Here is a 27,581-nt window from a genome sequence, read left to right on the forward strand (position 1 = left end):
AATTATATTTTTTGGACCATGCAGATGAAGGAAGTGAGATGAAGATAAATTAAAAAAAAAAAAAAAAAAAAAGCAAAAAAGACTTTAGGAGTTTTCAGAAGATTTTCAGGAAGAAAGGATGTGAAAAGGTTATACATTCCAAAGGGATGAATTTGGGTAGGGGTTTGTTTCTTGCTGAAGATTTAAGTCATCAATATTATAGCCAAACTACAGCACTTCTGTCTAATTCTGAAGTGGTGTATTTCTTTAAGTGTTCTTTGATTCTACTGCTCAGAGACTAGCCTGATAATTTTATTCATAGCAGAGGTGTTATTAACCATACAACTGTGCCCATTGCCCCAGGCAGTCTCAGTGCTTGCTGCTATCTCTTTGTTTTTGTTTTGTAGAAATCTATTCCTTTGGCTGCTGTGGCAACTGTTTATTACATACATTTATAAAAGTACCTACTGATATCACTGTAGCATCTGGGTAAGCAGCTGTGACTCCCTTTCCCTTCTCCACCCCACTGCTGCTGCAGCACCCGCTCTGCTTGCTCTTCATTTTCTATGTCTCAGAAGAAGGGCAACACAGAAGGAAAGAAAGAAAATGAGTAACTGCTGTACTGAATTAAAATCCCCCTGCACCACTTTCTATCCCCTCCTCCTTTCTAGAGAAAGATTAAAAAACTGCAGAACGCGCTGATGCCTGTTGATGAGAGGAAACAAAGGGCACATTAGAGGGAAGGAGAGCTGCACGTACCCAAGGGGACGACAGGTCCACTGTGAAGAAAGACCAATGAATCACCACCATGCAGAGAGAGAGAGAGACCACCCTCAAGCAAGAAAGAGAAAACAGGGGTTTTAGGAAGAAGGATTGTCAGTTACAAGGGAAGAGAAGGGAGTGAAAGCTCTAAATATAGTGGGTCAAATGGGTTTCCAAAACGGAGAGAGGAGAGGACTGGCAGAAGAGCAGAAGCAGCAGCACAGATGGCCATGAGCTCGGTGACCAGTGTTGCTGACACTGCCTGTGTCTGTCCTAAACCGAGGTACAACGGTTACCACGGAGGGGAAAGTGGAGGGTGGGAACTCCGCTGCTCCTGGAGGCATGGTGCCAGTACCTCCCAATGGTACTGTCTGTGCGTTTTGCTGAATACGACAGGCGTTGGTGTACCAGAGTCAGGGGCATCTGGCGATGCCAGCTTCAGCGTAGCCCTTACTGGCTGACTTCTTCCCAGACTGAGATTATCTAGCAGCCACTTGGGCAGCACAGCTCCACTGCTGGTTGCATGGCAAAGCCCAGGCATGGGGACAGCACTGAGCTCCTCCTCAGTGGCGTATCACTTGAGACACGCTGGTGGTACAAACCAAAGCCACACTCCTGCTCAGGACCAGTTTCAGTATTAGCAACATGTTCAAAACAGAGCAGGGATATGTGTTGGGTTTATTTTAATGAGGCTTCATGTGAGTCTCTCAGGAGATGTATCTCACTGAAGGCTGAATCTGCAGTCTTCTGTTTTGTCACATCCATCCTGTTCCCTCACCAGCTGTGCTCTTAAATTATTTTGCCAATCCTCTGATACTTTTGTATCCACTTTGCCCTCTGGGCAAGTGGCTTCCCAGAAGCATTGACTAAGGGCAGCTAGAGGCAGGATCTGCTCCAGCGAACTGTTAGATGTGCAAGAAACAGAGAATTGCAAGAAGCTGTGTTGTATGTCATATAAGTGGAGATAATTCTGCGATGAGCTTCTCTCCTCGGAGGGAAACCTCTTAAATCATGAAGTCAAGGCTCCTTGTAATAAAAGGAAAGCAAGAGGAAGAGACTTCAGTCTATCCCTCTTCCTTCTGCTTTAATATATTACTGTAGCTAGTTCGGAGGGTCTGCATCGTCTTTGAACTGCACCTAGTGCAAGGGACCCCCAGGCCTGATACGCATTTTTGTGCTTCAGTGCAATTCAGATTGGATAAAACAATAATGAAAATGAGTGACATGGACAAAGTGAGTATAATATCCTGTTTCCACTTTATTCTGCCCTGTTGCAGAGGCGAAGGATAAAAATAAACTTAAACTTACCTGGTCCAGGAGAATCTTTCCATTTCTTTTGGAGTCCTGAGAAATAGGAAAGCCTTCAAAGCATCTTGCTTTCCTGTTTTATTTGGCCTGATTGTTTCCCTCCGAAGGCTGTTAGCTTGTCAGAACTAGACAGCAATGCAAGTTATCTCACTTCTTTTTATGCTCCAGGGTTACCTTTCCCTTTCGTTAAGGAGTGTAGTTACACTTTAAAATTGGATTCTGGCAAGAAATGCAAAGGAAGACATTAACTTGTCCTCATTTTCCACATCACCAGAAACACAGTATGAGATGCTACCTCCAGTTAAAAACGTGGGGAAGCATGTGATCCCTCATCAAGAAATATAAACTAGAATAGAAAATGATAACATTACTTTGATCAATTTATTCCATATGACTAATTGATAAAATGTGGAATATCTTTATTTCTTTGGCCTTTTGTATTTTTACTTTTTTGAGTTAAGATCTGGAAATTGAATACATTTCTGTAAAAACCACAGCTCTGATGAAACTGAAAATCAGCAGTGCTTTCATTACTTCTCTAGATAGGGTTTTATCATTATGTCTCATAGGTGCTGTAGTTTTCATATAACTATCCTATTAATTTACTGATACATCATTTTAAATTGAATATTGTAGTATGTTCAAAGTGCAGTCAAAGCTTGGTGTTTATAAAGATTGTACTGGACAAGCAGCTTTTAGCAGCACTACTTTCAAGTGACTGCCTGCCTAAAACATATTGAAGGAATAGAAAATACTCAATACGTTAAGCATATTTAAAGGAAAATGGATTCAATTATAGTAGCTTTTAAAGTATCTTGCTACTAACTGTAACTGATGTGTGTACATTTCACCTGCAACTATATGTGTTGGAAGCAGTGACAGAATTGAGGTATATTAGGAGAGACAAAGGAGATTAAATACAAAGGGGACTGTTTTATGTGTATTGACTTCTTCCTTAGTTTCATATATCCACACTGATGTCATTCTAAAAAAGGATGAGTAAGATTGGCTTGATGTCCACCCACCCCCAGCTCTTTCAGTGAGCAAAGCCTCTCCAGCGGGTAAAACGTACAGTATTCTGGGGAGTATATCATCAGTTTATGGGAATAATGACAGAAGAGAGCTATCTCTTGACGAGCTATTGATAACTTCAAGTCTCATGAGCCTTTATTCTCAGCTGCACCTCCCCAGTCCTATGTTACAATTCCCACCTGGAAGATACGCTGGAAATGTTTGGAGTGCCACCTCCAGAATAACACCGCGTTCTTCTCATTGGGCTCAGTCGCTAGGGGTTAGGAATCAGGCTCATATTTGGAGCTGCTGATCTGCGAGCAGATCTGTCCTTATCCCAACCACCTTATCTTTATAATTCAGCCATTTCCACCTGGAGATGCTAGAGCCATCATTATTTCTCCCCTGAAGCTGACTGATTTAGCACTAGGTTAGTGGCAAGCGGCACATACATACTCTGGCTCTGGGTCAGTTCAGTTCAAGACAGATTTAGTCTGCCCTTTGCCGAGCAGGTGCACATCTGAATCTATCCTTCCAAAGATAACATAATTTCAAGCACTGAGATGTTTAGTTTACTTTCTTTGAGATCTGTGATTTAGTTACCAGTAACATTAATAGAGCTGGAATATAAATCACACTGAATGTAAAACATTTGGGCTTCAGTGTGCCGGCCAGATATCCATGTAGGGAGATGGGCAATTAAATCCTCTTGCATTATAAACCTTATGGAATAAGGCTCTGGCTGAGGACTTGCACATATGGGAATTTTCTCTGGTAAAGCCTGAAAAGTTGTCATTCTTGTTGCCAAAAATGTGAATAAATAAAAGGCTTAACAATTAGGAGAGAAGGAAAACAAGGAAATACACCTGTCAAACTTTTTGTATTATTAATGTGCACGTGAAAAAATGCTATGCTTGTGCATGCTGTTGCCCTTAGTACCAGCTGTTGACTGTGCACATGAATCAGTATTTTGCATCGGCTGAACAGCCTTGCTGCCAGCAAGCACTTTAACAGGCAAACATCTATAACAGCAGTCTTCCCACACTCCATACAATTCAAGCTATTCTTTAAATTAATAATACTACTTAATAAAGCTTCATCTCTCATTTGCAAAGAAAACCTTCAATTAATGTTAATCAGTATCCGCAGAATGTGATCAGGCTGGGCTTGTAGCTGGACGTGCCGAAACAGTTCAACTGGCAGATGGAGCATTTTCCAACTATTTTAATTAATGACTGCTCATTTCAAGTGTTAATGCAATTAAACAAATAGACAAAACAAATAAAAATAATACAAGTTACGAAAGTGTCACTGTCAGAGACAGTTTTAGCATCTGATCAAAAAAGTGGGCCTCCCTCAAACCCATGTAGGGCCCAACCACCCCCTGTTGGCTAAATGAACACTAGTACAAACAGAATTTTCTTTTGTTACTTGCTGTTTCCAAACATTTCTCTGGGATTGACATTTATATCACTTCCATTTTAACCTTGCTGGCATCAACTATGTCATTGATTCTCCAAGTCCTAGAGCATTTTCCTGCAGAAAAAGGGAAAGGATTTCCTTCACATATTACAGGGGTTTTTTTTCTGCAAGATTTAGACTGACCTTGCTTCTTGCCTTTTCTATTTGAACTAATTGCCTGATTTTTTAGGGCTTCACTTTCTGTGAACTTTGCATACCATGGCAGTGGTGTAGTCCCACATTCGTTTTGGCTTATAAAGAGTTCAATTAGTCCCTTAATGCCTAGTTCAGGCACAATTAAACCTTCCCTGTTGACTTGGGGTTGGTCTTTCTAAAGGCAGAGAAGGTGTTTTAATTATTCATTCTCTGGTTTGTTTCTTACAGCAGTCTCAGCTGTGCTTTATTATTCAAAGGTTAATGCAAACTGAGAACTGGGTAAATTAAATTTGTTTGGCAGCTAGCAACCTGATGTATTGCAGACACTGTGAAATATGGATGGATGAATAGATGGCAGCACTTTCACTATTGTGATACTTAAAAAGAGTGATTTTATCTTTAAAACAATTGCCAGTTTTGTTACTGAGGCTGATACAAAATGAATGTTCCATAATATTATATTCTCTGTAACCCATTTTTTGTTAAGAAAGCACGTAGTTTAGAAAGCCAAGAAACATTAACAGCTATTACAGAAAATTGATGTAGGTACCATGACTAATGAACTACACTGCACAGTACTAAGTCGCTCAGTTGTATGCGGGGAATCATGCAGTCAGAAGTTTTAATGAAGGGAGCCCAAGGAATTTCACGTGAAAGAGGGTTTTATTAACTTTCAGTGAACAAAACGAGTAGTTGAGCAGTGAACATGACACGATGTCGTATAATAATTGTATGCCTTGGGTATGTTGTGAGGCATGGAGCATAGCCAAGAGCTTTCATCTGTTCTACACACAGGGTTATTTCACAAACCCCTGTGTACTGTGGAAATCTTTATTGCAAACATAACCAGAATTGTTTCACAAGAAATGCCTTAAGAAAATACTGCGTCATTTATTTGAAAAATCTACCAACGCCGCCTTCCTGTGAAAAATATTAGCAGGATATCTAGAAGTCACCATCCTAATTGATCCTAATTAAAATTCGGGTCCTGTATCAGTGACTTGTATCAGTAGGCTGTGAACCAAAAAGAAATCTGTGGTTTCCTTTAGAGGCCACACTGTGTGAAATATATCTTTCCCTGGACAAGCATTATGTTTTCTGAAAAAAAGGCCATTTTGGCTTATAGAAGAGTAATGCCTGAAAACTTTATTAGTTTTTAATTTACTTTCTCCAGGAATTAACTATGCAGGTGAGAGAATTTCTTTTTGTGCAAACAAGACTATATTGTGCATATTTTACGTGCTGTTTCAGTGCTGTGTCCTTAAATGGGAAGTTTGGATTCACGTAATCCTACAGTTTAACCTGCTTTCTATTTATAGGCATTTTAAGACAGTGTAACAATTGCAGAGTAAAGCAGCCTTCTGTGCTAGTGACTGGAGTCCTTAGGATAGTGACTTAGAAAGTACAGCTACAAGGTCATTTGTACAGTGCTAAGTCTTTAGTACATCATGTGCTGTATGGTAATGTGTGCAGTTATACTGGTACTGACTGATGAGGTAGGTGGATGAGGAGGTGGGTGAAAATAGGGTGGTTTGTAAGGCAAGGCAGTGATGAGATATCTCAGGGAAGTCTCTGTATCCTTGTACTGTAAATACTGCACATCTGCCCCCTAAAATATTTGAGATATGACAATTAGGACTTTTTTCTGTATTTATTTGAATAATTCATAAATCAGTGATTTTAACACTTCTTTATGAACTGAATGTATCAGTTCACTGTCTGAGCTAAGGACACCAGCTACATATGTTATCCCAGGCTAACTTAATAAACATACATAATTTTACCTTCTAGTGTTGTTGCGCTACAATTAGTAGAGTATAACTGACGGATGGATATTTTCATGTGTTATGTTATTATGTGTTATGATTGTTATGTTATATTTTTGTTCTCTATTTTAGTGCTGGACCCAAAGGAGACAACATTTATGAATGGAGGTCAACTATACTGGGGCCTCCAGGGTCTGTGTATGAAGGTGGAGTTTTCTTCCTTGACATTACCTTTTCACCGGACTATCCTTTTAAACCACCTAAGGTTAGTAGGAGGATATTAAAAGTCTGTTAGACCTCCTCTCCTTGTGATATTTTTTAATGTGTATGTTGGTATACAACTGTAGGTTGAAATGTAAAACTCTGAGGTAAATAATGAACATTTATAGTGAATATTTTGATGGAAGGAATTTAAATAACTGCATAAAATCTTCCTGCATATCTCCAGTACACTGGGACAGATATGGATTTATTTAACAAATGGTTACACAACTTCAAGCACTTACTTATTTGATTTGGGTTTGTTTCTAATATGAAAGCATTTATATTTGTGTTGCACACTTTTTAAGCAGCTGACAATACTTATTCTTTTCTGTTGACCCCTATCATTCACCAAGGGTCTATGGCAGTCTGACAAAATGCACGCCTTTTGCACCATCCAATATAAATTATTTCTGCAGATGAAAAATACTCTGCTGTTCATGAAGTTATAATTGATTGCTTTACATTAGTTTTCTTGAAGAATGATGAAATATGGCAGCAAAGACAAGAAATTGAACTGAAAGACAATAATTTGTAGAATTCCTTATGGTTTCCTTTTTTAAGACTGTCAATAATGGCAGTAACTGCAAATGTAGAAATGTACCAAAGAACTACGCCAATAACATAAATTTGGGAGATCACCAATAAGGGGTAGTGAATGTCACACAGGAGAAATCTAGTGATTTTGAGGATGGATGAAACAGAAGTGATGTGAAATGCAGAAGTGTGAAATGTCATCAATAATCAGTAGCAATAAATTCTGAAAGAGGTGACCAAAAGGAGCTGTATTGCTTGATCACGGATTATTATAAACTGTCAGTCTAGTTCATCTATGACAAAGATAAATACAGCCATAAGGTGCATCATCTGGTATTTCCTGTAAGGAAATGTAAGGAATTATCAGTGTCATATACAAGACACTTAAAGCACTTTATAAAAAACACTGAGTGCAATTCTTGACACTCATGGTCAATAACACTTAGAGAAACTGGAAAATTTATCCAGCCGGGCAATTAATAGAACTGGATAACTTGATAGGTCTGTCTTATGAAACAAAGCGAGGAGGTTACTTGTTCCCCTTACGAATGGGTAGGGTGAGGTTCTAGGAGAGCTTTCCAGGAGAAGTTATGGAGGAAAAAATTTACGTTCTTTTTGACACACTTGTGGAAGGGTTAATATACCATGTTTGCCTATGACAGAAGGGTGTTGTGTTAAAAGAGAGATTAGCTGATTCCTAATTACTGTGAGTAGAGCACTGAAAGAGAAGCATTTATAAACAGAATTTTAATGCCACGATAATAATTTTTATAGTAGTTAACATTGTTTATATTATCAGAAAAATGGAAAAAGAAAATAACACAAAAAAGAGATGTGAATTAAAAACATTTGCCTTTCTATATACTGGACTTCCCCAACCAGTGACCTGAAGATGGGACAAAACTGCATACTCTAGCAGTGTTAGAGATGTCTAACTTTTTTCCATTTGTGATGTTCCAGTTTAGGGAAGCTGTGAAGTCATGACAGGCATTATGGAGGTTTGTACACCTCGCTGACTGGAAATTATCTGATTTAGATAGCTGTAATTGCACAGCGAGATACCAATTTTGACTTCATAAGCTCTAGCTTCTAGTTCAGTTATTTGAAGCTTTGAGTATGCTGAGATCCAGCAATGCTCTGTTCCCTGGCCTTGTTCAAACCTCCCTCCCAACCCACTCCATTTTGTCCCTCTCGCTTGCTGTGTGGATTTCCATCTTGACAAGTCCCTTTCATTTGCCTCTTGCTTGGCTTAGTCTGTTTGTAGCAGTTGCAATGCGAGAGTTACACTCCGTCCCACAGCAAATTAAAGAGAGAATTGCTTAGTGGATGTTGGCATATCCACAGAATGGATTTATTGGTTATAAAATACAGCTTAAAGTTCCCTCAAAAATCTGAACATAACATGTAAAGGACTAGATATAAAGTACAAGTCTGAGGGACATCTTTTGTCCTTCTCTCCATTATAAGTGTTGAGTTTTGAGGTAATACATGCAGTAGGCACCCTTGTAAAGTAGAAGGTGAAGGTCCAGTTTGCTTTTTCACCACATGGTAAAGGCTTCTGCAATCCACGCTCAGTTGTGTTTTGTGACTGTATTATTCCGAGACATGAGCAGTACAGCTGGGCTTTGCTTACTGAAGAAATACTGAGCAAAGAAGAGGTTCTTATCCTGCTTTGCAATAGATCTTTTGTCTGCCTTTATCTTGATTCCAACTGCCATTGTAGGAAATATGTGCATATAAATCATAAAAAAATGTATTGCTTGATAAAGAACAAGCGAGTTGCTGATGCCTTATTGTATTGCTACAAGGCTAGTATTTATGACGAAGGAAATTCTTATCTGTAAAAAAATAAGGAGCACATGTGCACAGGGGACTAGTGTCAGATTTAACTAATATTTCACTAACATACTTTGTACATATTGTAAGTAACCCATATCTTCAGACCTGCTATAGGAACGCCTAAACTGTTGCTATTTCATTACATATATCTTCCAGACCCTATGAAATTGATTCATAGCTAAAATACTTTGGGAAGTTCCTTGAATAAAGCAATGTGGGAATATGACTTGTTGTCATAAGGTAACTGCTGCCAGTCAATATTGTTGGGAAATGATAGTTAAATATGTTCTCCAGACACTTCTTTCTAGCATAAGAAATGTGCTGAGTAGGTAGAGCATAACATATGGAATCACCATAGAGTGTTATCTGTGTCACTGGGTGTTGACATCTCTTCCACTTCACCACAAGATTTGTGATATTTGGTGCTGTTCTTAAAATCATAGTTCTTTGGGTCATGGGAATAAATAATCTTAGATTTTTTTCTAAGTATATCTCCACTTCTCATGGCTGTATCATCTTAAAAAACCTGGAGATAAAAATACAAAACTGTGGAATGTGGAACTGAGAAAGACTTAAAACGTATTCCAGAATGCTGGCAAGGTAACATCCATGTCAGTACATAACAGAAAAAGTCCTAACCCACATTTCTTGCTATGGTTGAATTCATATATTCCTCCTGAGATTTCTATGGGCCACTTTTATCCCACTTTTACTATGAAGTAAGGAAACATTTAAATGAGTCCTGTCAAAATTGATCTTCCAAAGACGTGACCACAAAGATCTGGGAAGAAGCAGAAACTGCATTTCCCAGATGTAATTACTTGACCCAGCGTAAGGTTCCAGAGGCAAATGCCCATGTCGCATAACACAGTTATTGTTGCAGGGCCTAATCCAAAGCCTATTAAAATCAGCAGAAAGATTTCCACGGTCCATTTTCCTTATCTATTCTCAGATGCTGTGTGTTCTGTTGTTGTATATGTGTAGGTTGCACTTGCATGTTGGCAAAGGAAATATAATTCTTCAGTAAAGAAAAATAGATTGAATGTGAACTCTGGATAATGTAAAGTGTCTTTCTTTTTATTATTATAAATTAAATATGTTTATGGTGTAGCCGTTGTTTGGTTTATATTATACAAAGATTTGAATATTTTCTAAAGGATCCCAATTCCTTCTCTAAACCCTGCTGATACTTATTCTGATGATTGTGGCACCCTTCTGCATATTGGAAAATACTAATTTAAAAAATCTGAAAGCACATTTGGACAAAAAGCAAAGAATTATGGGCCTAGGGTTTGAGGGTTTTAACAAATTTGGAAATTCATTTTCATTTGTTGTTCTTGATAGTTAACTTGCTTTATCACTTAAAAGAAGACGAATCAGTCATCCATTCAGTTTTTATTTAAAAAGAGAAAAAACGTCTATCCAAAACTTTGATTTAAGCTATTTAACTATTCCTTCATTTATACCTTCAACATCATAGCCTCTTAAGATTTTAGAATTTTGTCTCTGTTCTTCACAACCTCTAGTTGCTCTACATGGTCCGTTTTATGTTTCTAGTTTTGTACATCCAAACATCTCTGCCACCAAGTCTCCCTTCTAGTCCGCACCAGCTAGTCATTCCCCTACAGACCAGTAGTTCTCTTTCTGTCCATCTTTACCTGCCAATGTCTCTCTGGAGTCATAAGCATAATGTCAAATTAAGCTCTTTTTCAACAAAATAACTATGGTAAGTCATGGTATGGTTTGCTGTCATGATATTCATTTTTTTTCTCTTTGAAGTCAGTCTATTTCAGTCTTTCAACTTTGTCTCATGCCTTGAAACTGGACTCCAGACTTTTTGAGCCAGAGGTCCCTGACCCTTTCAGCTCTGCTTTCCTTTTACATCTATGGCATTTTGCCTCACCCACAACTGCAGCAGACTCGGGCAGAAGAGAAGGTTGTTTTCCTAAAAGAAGTTTCCCTACTTGTGACTGATGTAGTTTGAACAGAAGTGACAAAGGGCCATCCCAAACTATCTCCAGTTTATCTGTATAACCAGATAACAAGATTTTTAGAACAGCTCATCTGAGAACTGAGAAATTAGCTTTGGCTTTCTGGGAGGCTCTAATCAATTAAAAACATTTCCTAGCTTCCACTGCAAAGAAACTTCTGCAACGCTGCGAAAATTAGCTGAGCACCCAGTTGACTGAGTCAGCAAGAAATCAAGCAGCCTACAGTACCTTGATTTTCTTTCCAGCTATATCTTCTAATATTTAAAGCATCATGTTGGTTTTCTGAGATGCCAAGCAAGAGGAAGGTATGCCACAGACAAAGCAAGCCATAGTATATGCACATGATCTCACCTTCTGCCAAAAGCAAATGCTGATGAGACTTCGATTTTGGCTCACAGACTCAGGACACATTTTATAAGGTGAGGTTTTGCTTCAGCACAAGAATATATTATGTCCCTTGTAGTGCAGTGTGTTAGGAACAGAGAAAGTTGTGGCCTGTTTGAGCAGCCACTTAAAGAAATGAGTGAAAATACTTAGATGGCCTGCCAAGGAAATAACCTTGTATTTCTCCAGTGCCTTAATGACCCCTCAACCTTTTTTAGAAAAACCTTCGAGATTTCTTTTTCCTGCTAGCAATCTTCCTTTCATGCTTGATGGATTCAGACAGTTCCCCCTTTGGCTTTAACAAAGGAAAGCTCTCCCTCCTGCTCTCTTTTTCTCGGGTATTGAATGGGATATACCGCTGTACATGCATGGTAGATGTCTCTTGCATGTATGTGTGTGTCTGTCTGTGGGTGTGTGTATGCATGTACATAGATACAGATAGGATGTATCTCATCTTTCAGTCAGCTTATTTTTATTTTTGGTCCACCTCAGAAACTGGTTCAGCCATTGTGAAAATTAACCCTGCAACGTTGTGTATGTGGCAGCAGTCAAAGGCAGGAGGTTAATTTCATTTGCCTCCATACTGTCCCTCCAGAACAAGAAGTCTTTACAAATCAGGAAATCGTATCACCGTCTTTCGCACAGTTGTTTCTAAAAAAATGAATACTCTTCAAGAGAACACTCTCTCCAGGAGTTGTCACTATGGTGGTATCTGCATTTTCAGCAAGAATAATCTTTATTAATAACTTCTACTCAGATATTTGACTGTGTTCAGTCTATTACAGTGTCAATTCAATTTAGCTGTAGCTGATACAATATGGATATATCTATCATTATCCTAGTACTCTGCTAGCTTTATTTTTGAATTTGAGTGATTTATAAAATCTCTTAATCCCAACTCTACAATTAATCTTTCTAGGGACTCTAATCTCAGATGACTGAAAAATTGTTCACAGGACTTGAAAGCTGCAATATGCTAAATCACCTCTAAATCAAAATTAGAATAACAGAAAACTCCATTTCCTCCTTGTAAATCTCATATGTCTATTGACTGACTGAAAAATTATTCTCAGTGTTTGAAAGCTTAGCTGTGTTAAATCAACCGCTAGTCTGCTAGGAGAGTCTTCTTCCTTTGTAAATGTCATGCACAGTATCTATACAATCTGGTCTTGATGGCAATATTAAACATCTCTTCAATGCTTTATATGTAATTGCCATATAACACTAATCTGGATGCACAAAATACCATTATGTGGAATACTTCTCCTGTAGTACAAGTTTTGTACCGTTTTGTTAAAGTCAGCCTCATGTATGATAGGCAGTTCCTTTTATTCCAGGCTTTTACTCTAGTTTTTCATATGTTTTTTATATATGACTGGCTGTTAAGGACATTTTTCCGTATCTGCAGTGTAATAGAAAAACTGTGCTGAGAAATTACCTAAGGGCACATGAGAAAAAATAAACATTCCCTGGTATTACTAACCTAAGAAGCTCAAAAGACACAACCTCTCCTCTTCTACTTGTCCCCTCAAATTTTATTTTTAGAGTACCGATGTTTTTTTGTTAAAAATCACATTTTTAATATATTTCTCCTGCTTATTTTAAATTGCCTGTGTCACTATTAACACAATTTACATGTCAACCTCTCAATCTCAAAATAACCTTAAGTGCAGCCTATCTGATCATCACTCTTTGCTGTCTCAGCAGCCCTGGGGTAGGCAGGGCATCTTCCCTTGCCCTCTCCGAGATATCGCTGTCCTCTGACTTGCCTTCAGATATGATAGTCTGCTGTCACTGTTACCCCTTACATGCGGTTGCCTCATCATACTTCTCTCATAGCCTCTGTCACATCCCATTAGTTCTCGCCGTGCCACTCGCAGCTTTGCTTGGCTACCTCCCACCCTCCCCGCTCTCCTTCTTCTCCTCTACCGCCGTCTACCACATTGCCGTGCGCCGTGCCCCCACGCGCTCTCCCTCCTTGCCTAGCCTGGCTATTTACAGATTCTTGCTGCCAGCGGCCTGGGATCCTTCATCCGTGACATCAAGGGGAGGTGGCAGGCTTTCGGAGCCAGCGAAGACTTCGGACAATTGGAGGTGGCTATCAGACGCGTGGGGGCTTCTGCAAGGCACAGATGAACATCCTAGTGCTGGTAGGACAGTGTTGGAGGTAGCAGCCTTCATCCTGCTCTTCCCCAGCAGCTGTTTGCTGGGAATTAAACCTGTTATGGGCAGTGCCCACACGCACCCTGCCTGCTACGGATCTCTATCCGGTCCATAGATTTTATGTGTTGAGATAATATGTGAAATACTGTATGGTGATGTACAGCATGGAGCTCAGTGCAGATTGGACCTAGGTGACTCCTCAAGAAACTTTGGCCTCTTTCAAAATAACAGAATCACAGAGATTGTATGGAGGACAAGTGGAGGACAGAGATGCAAGCAGAAATACATAAAGCTGAGGAAAAGATCAAGAACTGTGTTTTGTTACCGACAAATGTAGAAGTCACATCTGATAGGAGAGATTTCCTTTGAATTCACGTATTTGATACTTCTTCCAGTGATTGCCAAATCAAATTGCCAATTTTTCCAATGAATGGCCTTCTTTTTCACTTTGTTTTTAATATACAAATTTGTATCACTGGTTTGTATTTACTTCTTTAGTCTTAATGAAAATGAGCCTATCCAGCTGCACCCTTCCTGTTTTCCCTCCCCAAAACTTGGAAGGCTGCATCATTTCTTCCTATATCCTATAAATACCCAGTATGTTAAGTGCCTTGAAAGCCAGCATCCTACAGGGGTGGGATGGCCAGCATCCTACAGAGGATATCTTCTACCTCACAGCAGTGGTTTGCATGCTACCTGTCAAATTTACTTTCAAAAGAGAACATGTAATTTCTGTTGGATACTCAGCATTTTTAGAAACTGCATTAATTCCATCATATTCCGGTCACTTTTTCCTGCTGCATAAAATCCATATCTGATCTAAAAATGCATCATATATTAATGTTCTTTTTTATCCTTTTTATACACAAATGTACACCTACATTTATACAGATGTGAGAGAAAGAATTTTATATATATTATTACTGCAAACCACAAAAAGGTGTCCTGATTCTGAGCAGAACCAAGTCTATTACAGTTCTCAGGTGAATCAGCCTAGAAGTCCCCATGTAATGAGCCCTTAAATATCGTAAGGCTGTTAAATTGGGGGAGGAAAAAAAAAAGTTTTCTTAGAATAAAATTTAGAAATGTAACTGCCTGCTGCAGCCCGCCTGCATGCCATGCCCTCTGCTAGCGCCGTGCCCAGCGTCCCTTCCCGGCACTTCAGCCTTGCTTCCCCGAGCATGCCCAGAAGCCCCCTTCTTACAGAAGCCACAGAAGTAGGAACAAAAGTAAAAAGCCAACTACTATTCGTCATGTTGTGGTTTATGATTTGTTATGTAAAATAGAAATGTTGTTATGGGATAGGTGTACTCACGTTTAGGTAAGAACAGCTGTATTTCTTTAAATCACAAATGAAGGAGCACTTTGGAAAACTTAAAAAAGAGAATACGTATTGGAAGATGCAGCCTACATGTTTTAAGCTTGGAAAAGGGGAGGATTTGTTTTGTAAAAGTTAAATGACAAGCACATCTTTAAAAATTTTACTCTCTGTGAAATGACTTTGTTCCTGACTTTCCACATGGAATTACTAAATGTAAGAATGATTGTGTTGGTTAAATTAAAACAGTTTTATAAAAAATTTATATCGACTTTATCAGAGAAAGCTTTTGATGTTTCTGAGGATCTTGCAATATTGTTTCTATTCTGAACCTCCCTAATACGGACACTGTTCCACTACCTTTCTTCTCTCCTGCTCTTCTGCTTTTTTTGGAAAACTTGGTACAGTTAAGAGAATTTTTTTTTTACTTGCCCTGTCAGGTACCTCTTATTAGCAAAAGCCTTCTCTACTTTTTCTGCTGTCAAATCTGTGTGTATATTTACAAGTGTATTTATATAAAGTACATATTCAGCACTGTTCTGTTTATTTAAATTTATATTTCTTTTTCTTGCATCAGTCTGTTCAATGAGGTGGTGTAAGTTCAGTTTCATATTTACCATTAATATATTGAAAGATAACTCAAAGTGGATACTCTTGCATTTTGGATGATATTAAAGTTTAACTCACATGAACGCTATTATAAGCCTTTTAAGTTGTTATTACTTCTGACAGCTGTGCTTCACATAGTCCCTGTTGTTACAGAAACCCCAGGATGATTGCATTATCAGATTTTTCTGTAGGTCAACTAAACGTAGTTACAAGTTATCATTTCCTGCTAATGCAGATGAGGTATATTTTCCTTTGATATCACAAATTCTAACTACTCTTTACCTACTAAAATTAGGTGTGACCAGGTTTTATATGAACTGGCTGAAGTTCATTTCTTGGCATCTATTTAACCAGTTCAGTTTAATGATGAGCATCATATGGTCGGTCATTCATTATGCAATTTATGTAATAATCTGTTAAGTATCTCAGTGATTGTGCTTGTATGTGCTACAGTTTTGTGTTAGAAAACAGAGATGGATCTCCTTGTCTTAGAAATGCAGCTTCAGTGCTGGGTACGTTACATGCAGTAAAAAAATTAAGGATGCTGATGAATATAAAGGTTGTTGCATGAACTTTGTGTCACTCACAGCTATAGACAGTTTTCATTTAGATTGTTTTATAGTAGTTTTTCTTATATTACTAAAGCGTATAGGCCTGATCTTGTTTTTATTACTTTTCTATTCAAGCAGACAAATCTATTGCTCATAAAGTCTGAAAAACTGAGATGGGAACTACTTACTCCCTTCTGAGCTCCATGAACATCATTATAAAGGGCATCATATTTTTTAATATATATATAACCTTTTCTGTGTGCAGTACAACTTCTTCCATTTCAGGTAGTGCCACCACAGTTTTATTAAAACAGAACTCTTGGGGAATATTTGAGAAATGGGGAATCTAAGGAGAGACTGCAGGACTGCGCCCTTGTAAGAAATGTGGGAGCTTGGAAGGATCTCTGCAAAGCTGCAGAAATGAAAGCCCTGGGATCTCAGTCCTGCTTCAAGCGTCGGCCCTGCAAAAGAGTTTGGTTTCTGTTTATTGCCTTGCTGACTGCATGAATCTTTCATCCCTCTCTGCACAGTTGCCCAGTTTCAGTGGGAGGAATGAAGACAAGGTGGGGGCTGGACCCAAACAGGCTGAAGAATGCAGTTCCTGCAGCGGGCTGTAACCCTTTGTGTGCTAACAGGAGAACTGGAGAATCGTTTCTTCCTCCCGATGCCGTTTTGAAGGGAATGGTGGCGGATGTGCCGCGAGCTGGATTCTGGGGGGTCTGAAAGTGCACGAGCCGTGTGTGTCTGTGGGAGCAGCCCCTTGGGAACTGCGGTGCCTTCACATGCCTGAACCTCACGGTAGAGGTTCACATGCCTAGCTGCTAATGCCACGATGGATTTAGACCTACTGCTGAAATGCTACGTTCAAATCAGAGATAATGAGTGACTTTCGAACTAAGTCATGCTGGAAAACTGATGTTCGTAATGACTATCTCAGATCCAAGTGCAATTTATCTTGCCTACAGTCACTTGCCTATGATCACTCAACTGAAATCCATCTTAATTTGCCCTTCTTGGGTTATAAAAACAGCCTTTTCTCTGTCCTAAAGCTTATTCAATGAACTGCCACTCATAGCTTTTCTCTCTAATCATTTTCTCTCTCCTTTTAAATAAATAGCCTCATTCTCTTCTCAGAGACTTTATAAAGTTTTTGTATTTGTTTACAGTACTCAGAAGGGTTAGCATTCAATGACCCTGAATAGATAAACAGGTGAATTTGCTATTATTTATTTCCAAAATTGATAGAATTTAAATTCCTTATCATTATCTTTCAAAAGCTTCTTTATTGTACATTTATGGTTTTCAGAAGATAGTCCTATTTTTCCCTATTTCCTGTAATTCACATTTTTTTGACCTGCACTTGTATTCAGCAAAAATGAGATACTCTTTTAAAACCACAGAATCAAAGAGAGTAAATCCATAGAGGACACTTATGGTTGAAAAAAAGATAAATAACTCCTCTACCATTCATTTTTCTGAGTATAACTTCTAATGTACGCCTACGCAACCCTTGAGCCTCTGCATGGGACTGTTTAGATGTTTTCATCAGGCAATGAAAGGAATTAGACTGTCTCCCTTGTAGGAATCATTTAAGTTGCATCAAAGATAAAAATATAACCATATATAAAAATATAACCATATGACCATATTAAAGGAAGTGTGATTCCTCTGGAATGGAAGTATCACTTGATTTCTCTCTACATATGTGGCAGAGAGGACAGTTTGAAAATGCGTTTCTCCTTCTGTGTTGCCTTCCCATGCCACCCTTTCCTTTCTCCAGCACAGAGGGCGTGGAGGAGGGAAAGATGTGCAATCAGTATAGCCTAGTGATCCTATTTTTGCATAATCACTCATACGTTTGTTACTAATTCTATGTGAAACTGATCGTATTTGGGGGCAGGCGAGTGTCCCAGGGCCTGAATGCAGAAGGTGAAGGAAGATAGCAGTTTCCATATAGCTGCCTCAGCTATAAAGCAGGTGTAGTGGCTAGGTGCCTCGCTTCTTCGCACGCTGACTCCGGCATCTCAGATGCTACGCTGGCCCCCAAGCCAGCCTGCCGTGACACCTCAGTGGGGAGGGGAGTAGTAAACAGACTGCCCCAGAGCACGGCAGTTTTTTGAGCTGCTTCTGGCTCTTCCACTTGTGTTTGTCTCCTCAAGGTCCTCTCTTCGCCTGGGGAACCTGAGCCTGCTGTCATCAGCCAGGAAGTTCTGTGGCATCTGCTGGCAAAACTGTTGTCCGTCCCCAATCCCCAGTGTATTAAGGCTGTCATTAATACAGCTTCTTCAGAAATTCTGGAAGCTGTAATTTTTTGTTAAAATGCCTCTGTATTGAGACAGGCATTTTTAAGTGCACTGGCCTGTATGGTGAGTGGGTGACATAATTGTCAGTGATAAGCACCAAACCTTGTCTTGTGAGTGGGTGCCTTCCTCAGTGTCATGGGTTTAAGATGCTTTCATAGTAAATGAAACGTATGTTTCAGGTCTAAGTATTTTCTAAAAATAGCCTTCCAGCCTCAGACAGACAAAATACTACCTTTGTTCATCCACCAAATGGAAGCCTAAGATGACAAAGGAGTGTTGAACAATTTATAAAAAATATGAAGTACCTTCATTCATCCCAGCGGCTCTCTGCAGCCAATCGAACTCCTATAGTCCCTACATCAATGCTTAAAAGGAGCTAAGTGAAGGGAATATGCAGCTCTGTGTCTGTCCTCTAAGTTGACAGTAAAACAATTACAAGTTAAAATCCAGACTCAAACTGATGGTGTTCTCATAAGTAGGTTAGAAACTTTGACCGATACCTTAAACCAGGTTAGAGGGTATAAAGTAATCCATGCAGTGGACTCCGTGTTGTTTCCTTTGGGCTCAGAGAGACACTATATTTCGGACTACTCAGTGTTTTCAGATACCGCTGGAATTGTAATTCACAAATTTGTAATTGGTATAGGAAAGCACCCTTGTTCAGGAAAAATAATTAAGTAAAAGCTATATTCCAATTATGCAGTGAAAAGTAACTGTATAATACTTAAAATTAAACAGGTGCTAAGATGTTTACCTGAGTCATGAGACATCTTGCTATAAAGTATTTTGTAATTCAGTTATGTCTCAAGTATTAATAGCACCTGAAAGTTAATCTATCTGAGGACTTAATGAAGGCTGACCTACAATTTACAAGGTGCTCCTCCACACCAATTCCCTTTGTGGGCACTCTTTACATGCAGTTTCTATAAGACAGTTCACTACTTCTGTGTATTTATAACCTTCCTCATTCACAATAACTTCCCTTTGAAGGTGAATATTTAATTTTATCACTGAATACTACTTTCTTGATCTTCCAAAAGATGTCTCTCACCGCACTTGCTGAAGGTACTTGGAGTTCTAATGAGAAAAAGTAGATCTTCTCGCTATAGTGATTGGATGACTTGAGATCATCATGCCAAAAATATTTTAGATTCTTATAAAAGTATTAGAAGTAAAGCACTTTCAGACTGGAAAAGAACGATTGAAACCACAATTGTAGAAAAAAAGGAAAAAACCTACAAATATGTAGGGTGTGGATCAGCAAACCATTCAATTAGCCTATTGATTGACAATACCTTTACACACAGATATATTTAAAAGCTGGCAAAACTGCAGTTTTGGAGTCTTTGTTACATAACTCATTGATCATGACACTAGGGCTATAGAAGTGATTTCTCAGATCTATATGGAAAACTACTTAGGAAAAAAATATTTTTTATTGAATATAGTGTTTTAATACCAGAAACCCTACCTAGAAAGCTACCTTTTCTTTCCATTATTTTGTCAAAGCTGCTTTAAAGATTTAATCAAAAGAGGCAGAAGTGCTTAGTATGTTAAAGATTTGGTTTTTTGTAATTGAAGTAAAACAGGCAGTATGTTACTTCACTTGTATCTTCTGTTCTGCTTACTGATAAATAGCCCAGTCTCAATCTCTGAAATCACTGTGACTTTTGTTACTGAATAAATTTAGAATAGGATCATGCTTATCATCAGTTTCCATTATTATCTTGAAGTAGATTTGTTGATGTGTTCAGGTAAGGAGAGGTGCATAAGCACTCCCAGTTATTACGACCAATAATGTTAGCTTCTCCATTTCTGGAGAAGAAGATGCTTGCTTAAGACCAGCGTTGTGCTTGCCTGCTGCTGTCGCCTGCCGAAGCAGCCTGTCTCTTGACAGGAAGTTATTGTTGCTGATGAGATAGACCACTGAAATTATACATCTTCAATTTAGATATTATGAACATCACGAAAAACATCTGTTTTGACTTATTATTTGAATAGAACTGATGAAGAAATCAACTCTTGGTGGAGATCCCAAGATGGAGTTTCTTTATACTGTCCCTTCCTATCCCACTATTTATTCTGAATGACAATGTCAACTTTTGTAGCTGAAATTCTTTTAAAATAAAAGGCCTATATTTTTGACTTGAAGAAGAAACACACCATTCTAGGCTAAATGAAGTAAAATGGTCTCCTCCTCAGTTTTGTTATGTATGGGATCACCTGCGAGAGAATATGTGATGCTGAATGGATACAAAAATCCCAAAAGTAAAACACAAAAACGATAAGATGTTTCTAAGAAAGTCTAACAATGCAACTGCAAATGCAAGAAAAGTATCTCCTATGAGCTGCCTTCCTCAAAGATATTTCATTTTATTTTTTCTGGTTGCTAATGTGATGCCTGCCTACATTTTTTTTTCCCAGCTCAATTTACTGGCTCAAATGTTGAACAATGAGGACAGTATCTTCTCCTTCCTCCCTTTAAAGTCTGAAGTCATCAACGCTGTCCAAATGAGTGGATGGAAAAGCTTTTTTGGTCTCATACAAAAATCATGAGGTTGGAAAAACTGAGGCAGCAGGAAGCTTGGGAAACATGTCCCGCTTTTATCTCATGCAAACCAGTTCCTCTGCTGGCCACAAACTGAAGAGGCAGAGTTTATACTTTAATGAATATTCCTATCTTGCTCCATCTTTAACTGAAAGTAGCAGAATATTGCCATTTCAGCTAGGAAAGCAAAGTGTTCTTTCATGTAATTTTTAATTGCCTTATAGTCATATAATTATTGGTTTCAACATCTTTGTACTTAGACACACTATCTTTTCTAGGTAACATTTCGGACAAGAATCTATCACTGTAATATTAACAGCCAAGGCGTCATCTGCCTGGACATTTTAAAAGACAACTGGAGTCCAGCATTAACCATTTCTAAAGTTCTCCTCTCCATCTGCTCCCTTCTCACAGACTGCAACCCGGGTAAGATGAACAACTTTTGCATTTGCATTCATTCCTGCTTTATACTCTGTCGGCTATTAGGACCTGTCTGGTGCACTGTTTTACTACTGTTAAGAGAAAAAGACAAAAATGTAGGTTTTAAATTTCATTCCATTAAATGGATGCATTGTGTAGAAAGACAGCACAATTTTAGGAGTTCAAGTGTGTTTTTAATACCCGAGAAAAAAAAAATCTGTTAATTTAACAAGTTAAATCAGTAGGGAATACCTTGTAGTAGGCATTAATTTGGATATAACAACCAGGATATTAGTATCAAGAAATATTAATGAGTTAATAAATATTGAAAAGGAAAGGTTTCATTTAAATATACTGGTAATATGCTCTCTTGAAAGAATGTTAATAGTACTGACAATGATAGATGTCTAACACAGACTCTACAAATAATGAAAATTAATTTAAATTAAGTTTATTCAATATCTTGGACAGCCAGTATGAGTATTCAAAGCAAGCTGTCATTCTTATTAACTAGCATAGCACTTAACCTCTTCCCTCAGCTCTTATGGATTTGTTTTCTGTTACTGACCACTAGATTTGTAATTTCCTCTTTCTCTTACCGTATTTACCAATGAATTATTCTGAGTATAGCCATGGAAAATCATGGTATATAGAAATCATGAAAGAATTATTAAATACAAATTAGATGATTGGCTTCCAAGTCATGCTGCTGGTTTGATTTGGTTATTCTGCACCTTGCATTTCTTTTTTTTTTTAGTTTGCTGTGTGATTTTTAAACATTTAGTTTTCCTATTTTAAATTTTTCTCCCCAACCAGAGGGCTAAAAAATAAAGGGCAGAATGTGAGATTCTTGTGTAACCAGTGACTGAGTCCAAAGTGATAATGGAGGACTAAATTATTGCAAAGCTCAGAGTAAGGTGAAAGTGGACCCAAATGCAACTATCTTTTTTTTTTCTTTCATGTGGGTTTGTTACAGCATATGGCATTAAAAACCTCGCTGTTCTGACTAAGAGCTGGAGCTGCAGAGGAGACCTAGCTTACCATTTCAGGCATGGTTATTGCAGGTGTATTGGATACTTTCTACATACCGTGCAAAAAGATTGACTTTGGGGAGTGTGTACCCCCAAAAAGTACCTACGTGATGTCAGGCAGATTGGGGACAAAAATCTAAAGAAAAGAAATGAATGTTTGCTCAGCTGTCTTAGAGAACTGGTGAAAAGCTACAGGAATACTGTTGTAAAATTGGTAGTTTCCAAATAGCAAAAATGACTGTTTCAGAACTTAACAGGAAAACTGTGTTGGGAGTCAGAAATTGGAAATACATATCCATTCACTTATATTCACCTGTCTTTAAACAGATACAGCTTGAAATTTGGCCAGTCTCAAGTAGTGATTTGAAATTTAGAAGTTTACTACTTCTGCCTCCTCAGTCTTCTCTAAGACCCTGTTAAACAACAGCACGTAAGAGGAACACTGAAAACAGTTACTCACAAAATATTATCAAATGCAACAAGTAAACGTACTAAAAATGGGAAGTTATTTTTCTCTTTAGCTTCTTCAAGGTAGTAACTGTAAGCATTGTCAGGACTGCAACTAAAACTAAAAAGTTTTATGATGTGTCATTTGCAATGTAAACATTCCCTTTGCATACAGAGTAGCTGTGGATGTTGTTACTGTTTCATGTTAAAATCTTCCTATGAATTTTGGAGGTATGCATGCAATTTCTTATTTTGTATTGTGAGCTCCCCTCGTTTGAGGGGCTGATGGCAGGTAGATGTGAACTGCTGAGTTAGTTTTGCCTTCCGGTTAGATTGCTTGTCTTTCGCTAGATATTTGCTTTCATTAACTTTCAGTTTTAGTGATGTACAGTAGAAGGCTTGCATAAATGTAGGGGTTCTTATTTTTCAGTGTGTTGCCCAACACCCTAGAGCCTCTTCTTTTCTGATCTTGTTGCACTGCTTGTCCCTTTTATTTTTGATAAAATTTTATCATTACCGAAGTATTGGATGGGATGTTCCTTGATGTCTGGATTGAACATGCTGCTTTAAATTGGCCCCTCCTTCTCACAGCGGGCAAAACACTTACAAATATCTTGGCGCTTCTAATGTATAGGCACGCACACCCCCATATAAGTGTATGTATACACACACCAAGACATACATATATGTATTTTACTCGCTGTCAGCTGGTAAAAATGTTCTAACCCCTCTGTCCCCTCCTCACGTAATGAGGCTGCCTCTTTTTAAGGGCAGAAACCCAACAGGGGTCTCGATTTGATAAGCAACTTGGGGCTCTTTGTTCACCGTTCAGCAGGCAGAAGCGGATCAGGTCAAATGGAAAGGCAACGCTGAAGCCCCCACAAACATAAACACTTGCGATGGGGGAAGTTTCCCACCCCTGGCCTCTCTGCAGGGAAGAAATCAAGCATCAGTTACCCGGTAGTCTCACATTTATGCAAATCTTCATTAGAACAACAAATCGTGCTAAGAAAGGCAGCTAATTAACCCGCAGCCGTCCGCGGTGATTAAAGGGAGCGGGAGCCCAGCTGCAGCTCCGCTGGCAAGCGCCGCTGTTCCTCGCAAGCAGGCTGAGCAAATGAAAAGCGGTATTTGCTCCTGCCGCTCCTGCCGCTCCTGCCGTCCGCCCGCTGGTCTACAACAAGCGGAGAAGAGAGGCTCCTTCCCGCCTGGGTGTGTGTCGCCGCTCTTTGTTCCCCATCACTCAAGGCAGCAGCCAGTTTGTCCTTTTTTTAAAAAAAAACAACTCGTGCAATCCTTTGCTCGTAAGCTGTCTCAGACCCTTCAGTCCTGATTATTATTAATTGTCTCCATTTTGCTTGGCAGTGTCAGACAGTAAACTGTGTTAATGAATGTCTGAATTTTGTAACAGCTGGCTGACTTTTTTAGGAGGGAGAAGGGGTGATGTAGGATTTGTGTATGAGTGAACATGTGTGAATTATCTGTGAATGTGAGAGAGCCAACTGGAATGGCATCAGAGAGATGTAGCAGATGATGGGATATGCTAGCATTCAGGCTGGAGATTAGTGTTTTTCTTTAAGGTGGTACTCTGGGGGCATGCCATACATCTCCTTCCACAAAGCAGGCCCCCAATTTTGTAAATATTTTGGCATATGCCAGTAACCCCAGGAAATCTGATAGCTATCTTCATCTGCATAAAACTGAGCATGTGAGCAAGTGTTTGTAGGCTATGTGTTCGAGTACCGAGACTAAACTTACTTTCCAACATTAGCTGTTAGAGCTTGCCTGCATGGGTAGCTATTCCAGATTAAATCCATGTGTGGACACTCCCTTCTTTGATAATGGATTTAGTAAGGAAAAACTGTCTTGCTCTGGAGTAAAAGTTGACTGTACATTAGGTACTCAAGAGTAGCTCTGAGAGGGTAAATTCCCACACTATCTTAATCCAAAATAGCTTTGAAGTATAAATGGCTCTGCTAGTTTTGTATTTTTACAGAGATTGAAATGTGAAAAAAAAAAACAATTATTTGTATTTCTAGACAGCTCATCATGATAGTCTGGGTTAAAACATTTACTGCTCTAGTTTGCTTATTCCCACCTCAGCCCACCAAGGTTTCTCAGATCCTGGGGAAATCCTCCTTTGCAAATGCTTTAGAGAAAACAAATTGAAACAACAAGAAGATTGCACTGGAGCTTTTTCTTTGCATGTCCTCCTTTCTCACACATTCAAAATTTGGACTTTGTTGGGCTGATATCACTGGTGTCTTAACAATCTAATGTAGAATTATGTCTCTTAATAACACATGGCGAAGCCTTGACTGGGACATCAGAACAAAACCTGTTAAATCTCACTCACACTCTTCACTTTTTGTGCAGCTGTTTGCCTCTAGTTGCTTACTGTTTTTTCCATGTGCAAGTTCTAAAATCAGTAAGAATTTTACCTCTCAATCATACTATTGGCATTCTCTACCAAGAAAACTGAGTCCACTGTGCAGACCTTGCTCTTGCCCCGTTGTCTGTGTGACAGACTGTGTCCGTTTGGGGAGCTCCTGGGATTTCACTGGGGCAGCAGTATGCAGCACCTTGAAAGTCAGGATTTGTACAGTGATGCTGGACCTGGGCTAAGAAGGGACATCTGGATACCGTAAGCAACCACAGCATTTTTTTTCTTCCACAAGTGTGTCCAGTTACACTGAACATTTGTCTGGCAGCTGTAGTAAAGGTAACTACTGAGGAGCTCTTTGAGAACCTCACTTGCTGTGGTGTTTAGAAACCTCTCCCTAATTTCTGACCTGAACTGACTCATGGGAATTTTATACCCATTTGTTTTTAAGAAAGTCTTTTCTTTTTAAGAAAGTTTAAATGGCCGTTTTCCTCTTATTCACTTCTGATACATTAATGAAGAACCATCCTGTTTCCTCTTGGTCTTTTCTTTGCTGCACACTAACCAGGGTTATGTATGTAAGCCTCCTTCTTGTGTTTTTGATCATCCTTGCAGGTTGCCCCTTTTCTGCCCCTGCATCTTGCTGAAGTCATCGTTCCTGAGTGTGACTGATTTGTGGGAAGTTTATTAATGCATGGTGCACAGCTAGACAGACTAACCTGCTCATGATCACCATCATCTGGGTTGAAATATTTACTGTTCCCAGTTGGATGTTCCTGTCTCACTCTCAGCCCTGCCAAAAGTTATTTCTTTCTGAGCCCTGTCATTTTCACTGTTTGTCTGACTGCCTTCTAACCCAATTCCATGAAAAGGTCTAGGTTTAAAAGAAAAAAAAAAAAAAAAGAAAGAAAGAAAGGTAACATATAGGAAAGGGACATTCACCTCTGGGAAAAGGAATGAGCAAACAATTGACAGCAATATCCACTTTAACCTGCGTCAGCGCTAGCCAGGTGAGTTGGTATTACTCTGCTCCTAGATACTTCAGTGGTGCATCATATAAGCAGTGTAAAGCTGCTTATCTCTTATTGTCTTTTAAACACACCAGAAAGTGTGAGCTAGTTTGTTCAGTATTACATTTAAATTTTGTGGTGAATGTAGTTTACAATTGAAGCATATATGCCCTCATCAGTAAGTGTGTTTGCAAGAGTGAATGAGTTGGACAGATACCACTAAGTTACAGTGTGGGTCCCATTAGAGTTAATAGGATTTATAGCTGCTCAGCGCTTCTGAAAAGTAGACTGCTTCTGCTGCTTATGTTAAGAAACTTTACCATGCATCTTAGGGTATTCAAATGTAACATACCTCAGTTAGAAATATATATGTTGTTTTTTTACAAGCACTGCCATGAATCATGACTTTACTACATAGTTTTGTAGTTGTTAACCCACATTAAGTAATATGGCTGTACACTTACTGACTTAGGTTTACCTAAACAGGGATGAACAAAGTCAAACAACATCCTAAGATTATAGAGATCTTTACTTGCCAAACTATGGGACACAGGAGACATACCTTCGTGCTTTCTTTATATGAGTCATCTTTATGTTTTGCTTTTTTCCTTTCCATAAATTTCATTGTTCTCATTGCAGAGTAGGTGGTGTTGGCAATTGTGGATGAGATACTGTTGTTGCTTTTCGGTTACAGCAACAGGTTATCCAGGTGGTTTTGCAGGATTCAGGTTTGCCTAAATATTTTCTGCCAGAAAACATAAACACCCTTATCTGCAGCTGCATGAGGGTGCTGGCATTTAGAAGACTTTAAAGATGGGACACAGCTATTACAATATTCTTCATTTTTTCTGAGATTATAAGATCGTTGTATTATCATCCTTTGCAGAGAAGGATTCAGCCGTGTACCTTAATGCATATCTTTAATCCTCAATGGGATCTGAAACAGCACTTTGGAGAGTGACTTTTCAACATGAGCATAAAAGCCCTAAAAGCCTGAAGGGTATTTGTCCTGCTACAAGACTTCTGGAATTGCTGCTATGTGTTTATAGGACCTTTGCAAAACAGAAGTCAGTGGGGAGTTGTAAGTCAGATAACGTGCAAGGAAAGGCATTGAATCAGCCTGCTTGCTCTGTTTCTCAGCCCTCCTCCCCTTTCAGCCAGCAGCACGCACTTTCCTGGTGATGCAGCCTCTCCGTGGTTTTCCTCCTTGCTATGGCCAGAGGGAACTTGGCGTGGTGCCGCAATGCCACTGCACCATCCCGCAGCAGGTTTGCTTTTAACAGCCTTCCCCAAAGCTCAGCGCGGAATTTCTCCAGCCCCAGCCCATATCAGCATGCCTTAAG

General features: G+C 39.0%; 1 protein-coding gene across 1 annotated transcript in view; it reads left to right on the top strand.

The window, feature by feature from the left end:
• Window positions 1-27,581, top strand: part of LOC134136117 (ubiquitin-conjugating enzyme E2 E2) — a 209,788-nt gene that overhangs the window by 163,039 nt on the left and 19,168 nt on the right. Inside the window, exons 4-5 of the mRNA XM_062567832.1 lie at window positions 6,576-6,708; window positions 21,226-21,373. Of these exons, the coding sequence (XP_062423816.1) occupies window positions 6,576-6,708; window positions 21,226-21,373 (281 nt within the window). The remainder of the gene's footprint in view (window positions 1-6,575; window positions 6,709-21,225; window positions 21,374-27,581) is intronic.

Source organism: Rhea pennata, chromosome 2 (genome assembly GCF_028389875.1).
Source record: "Rhea pennata isolate bPtePen1 chromosome 2, bPtePen1.pri, whole genome shotgun sequence".
Taxonomy (NCBI): domain Eukaryota; kingdom Metazoa; phylum Chordata; class Aves; order Rheiformes; family Rheidae; genus Rhea; species Rhea pennata.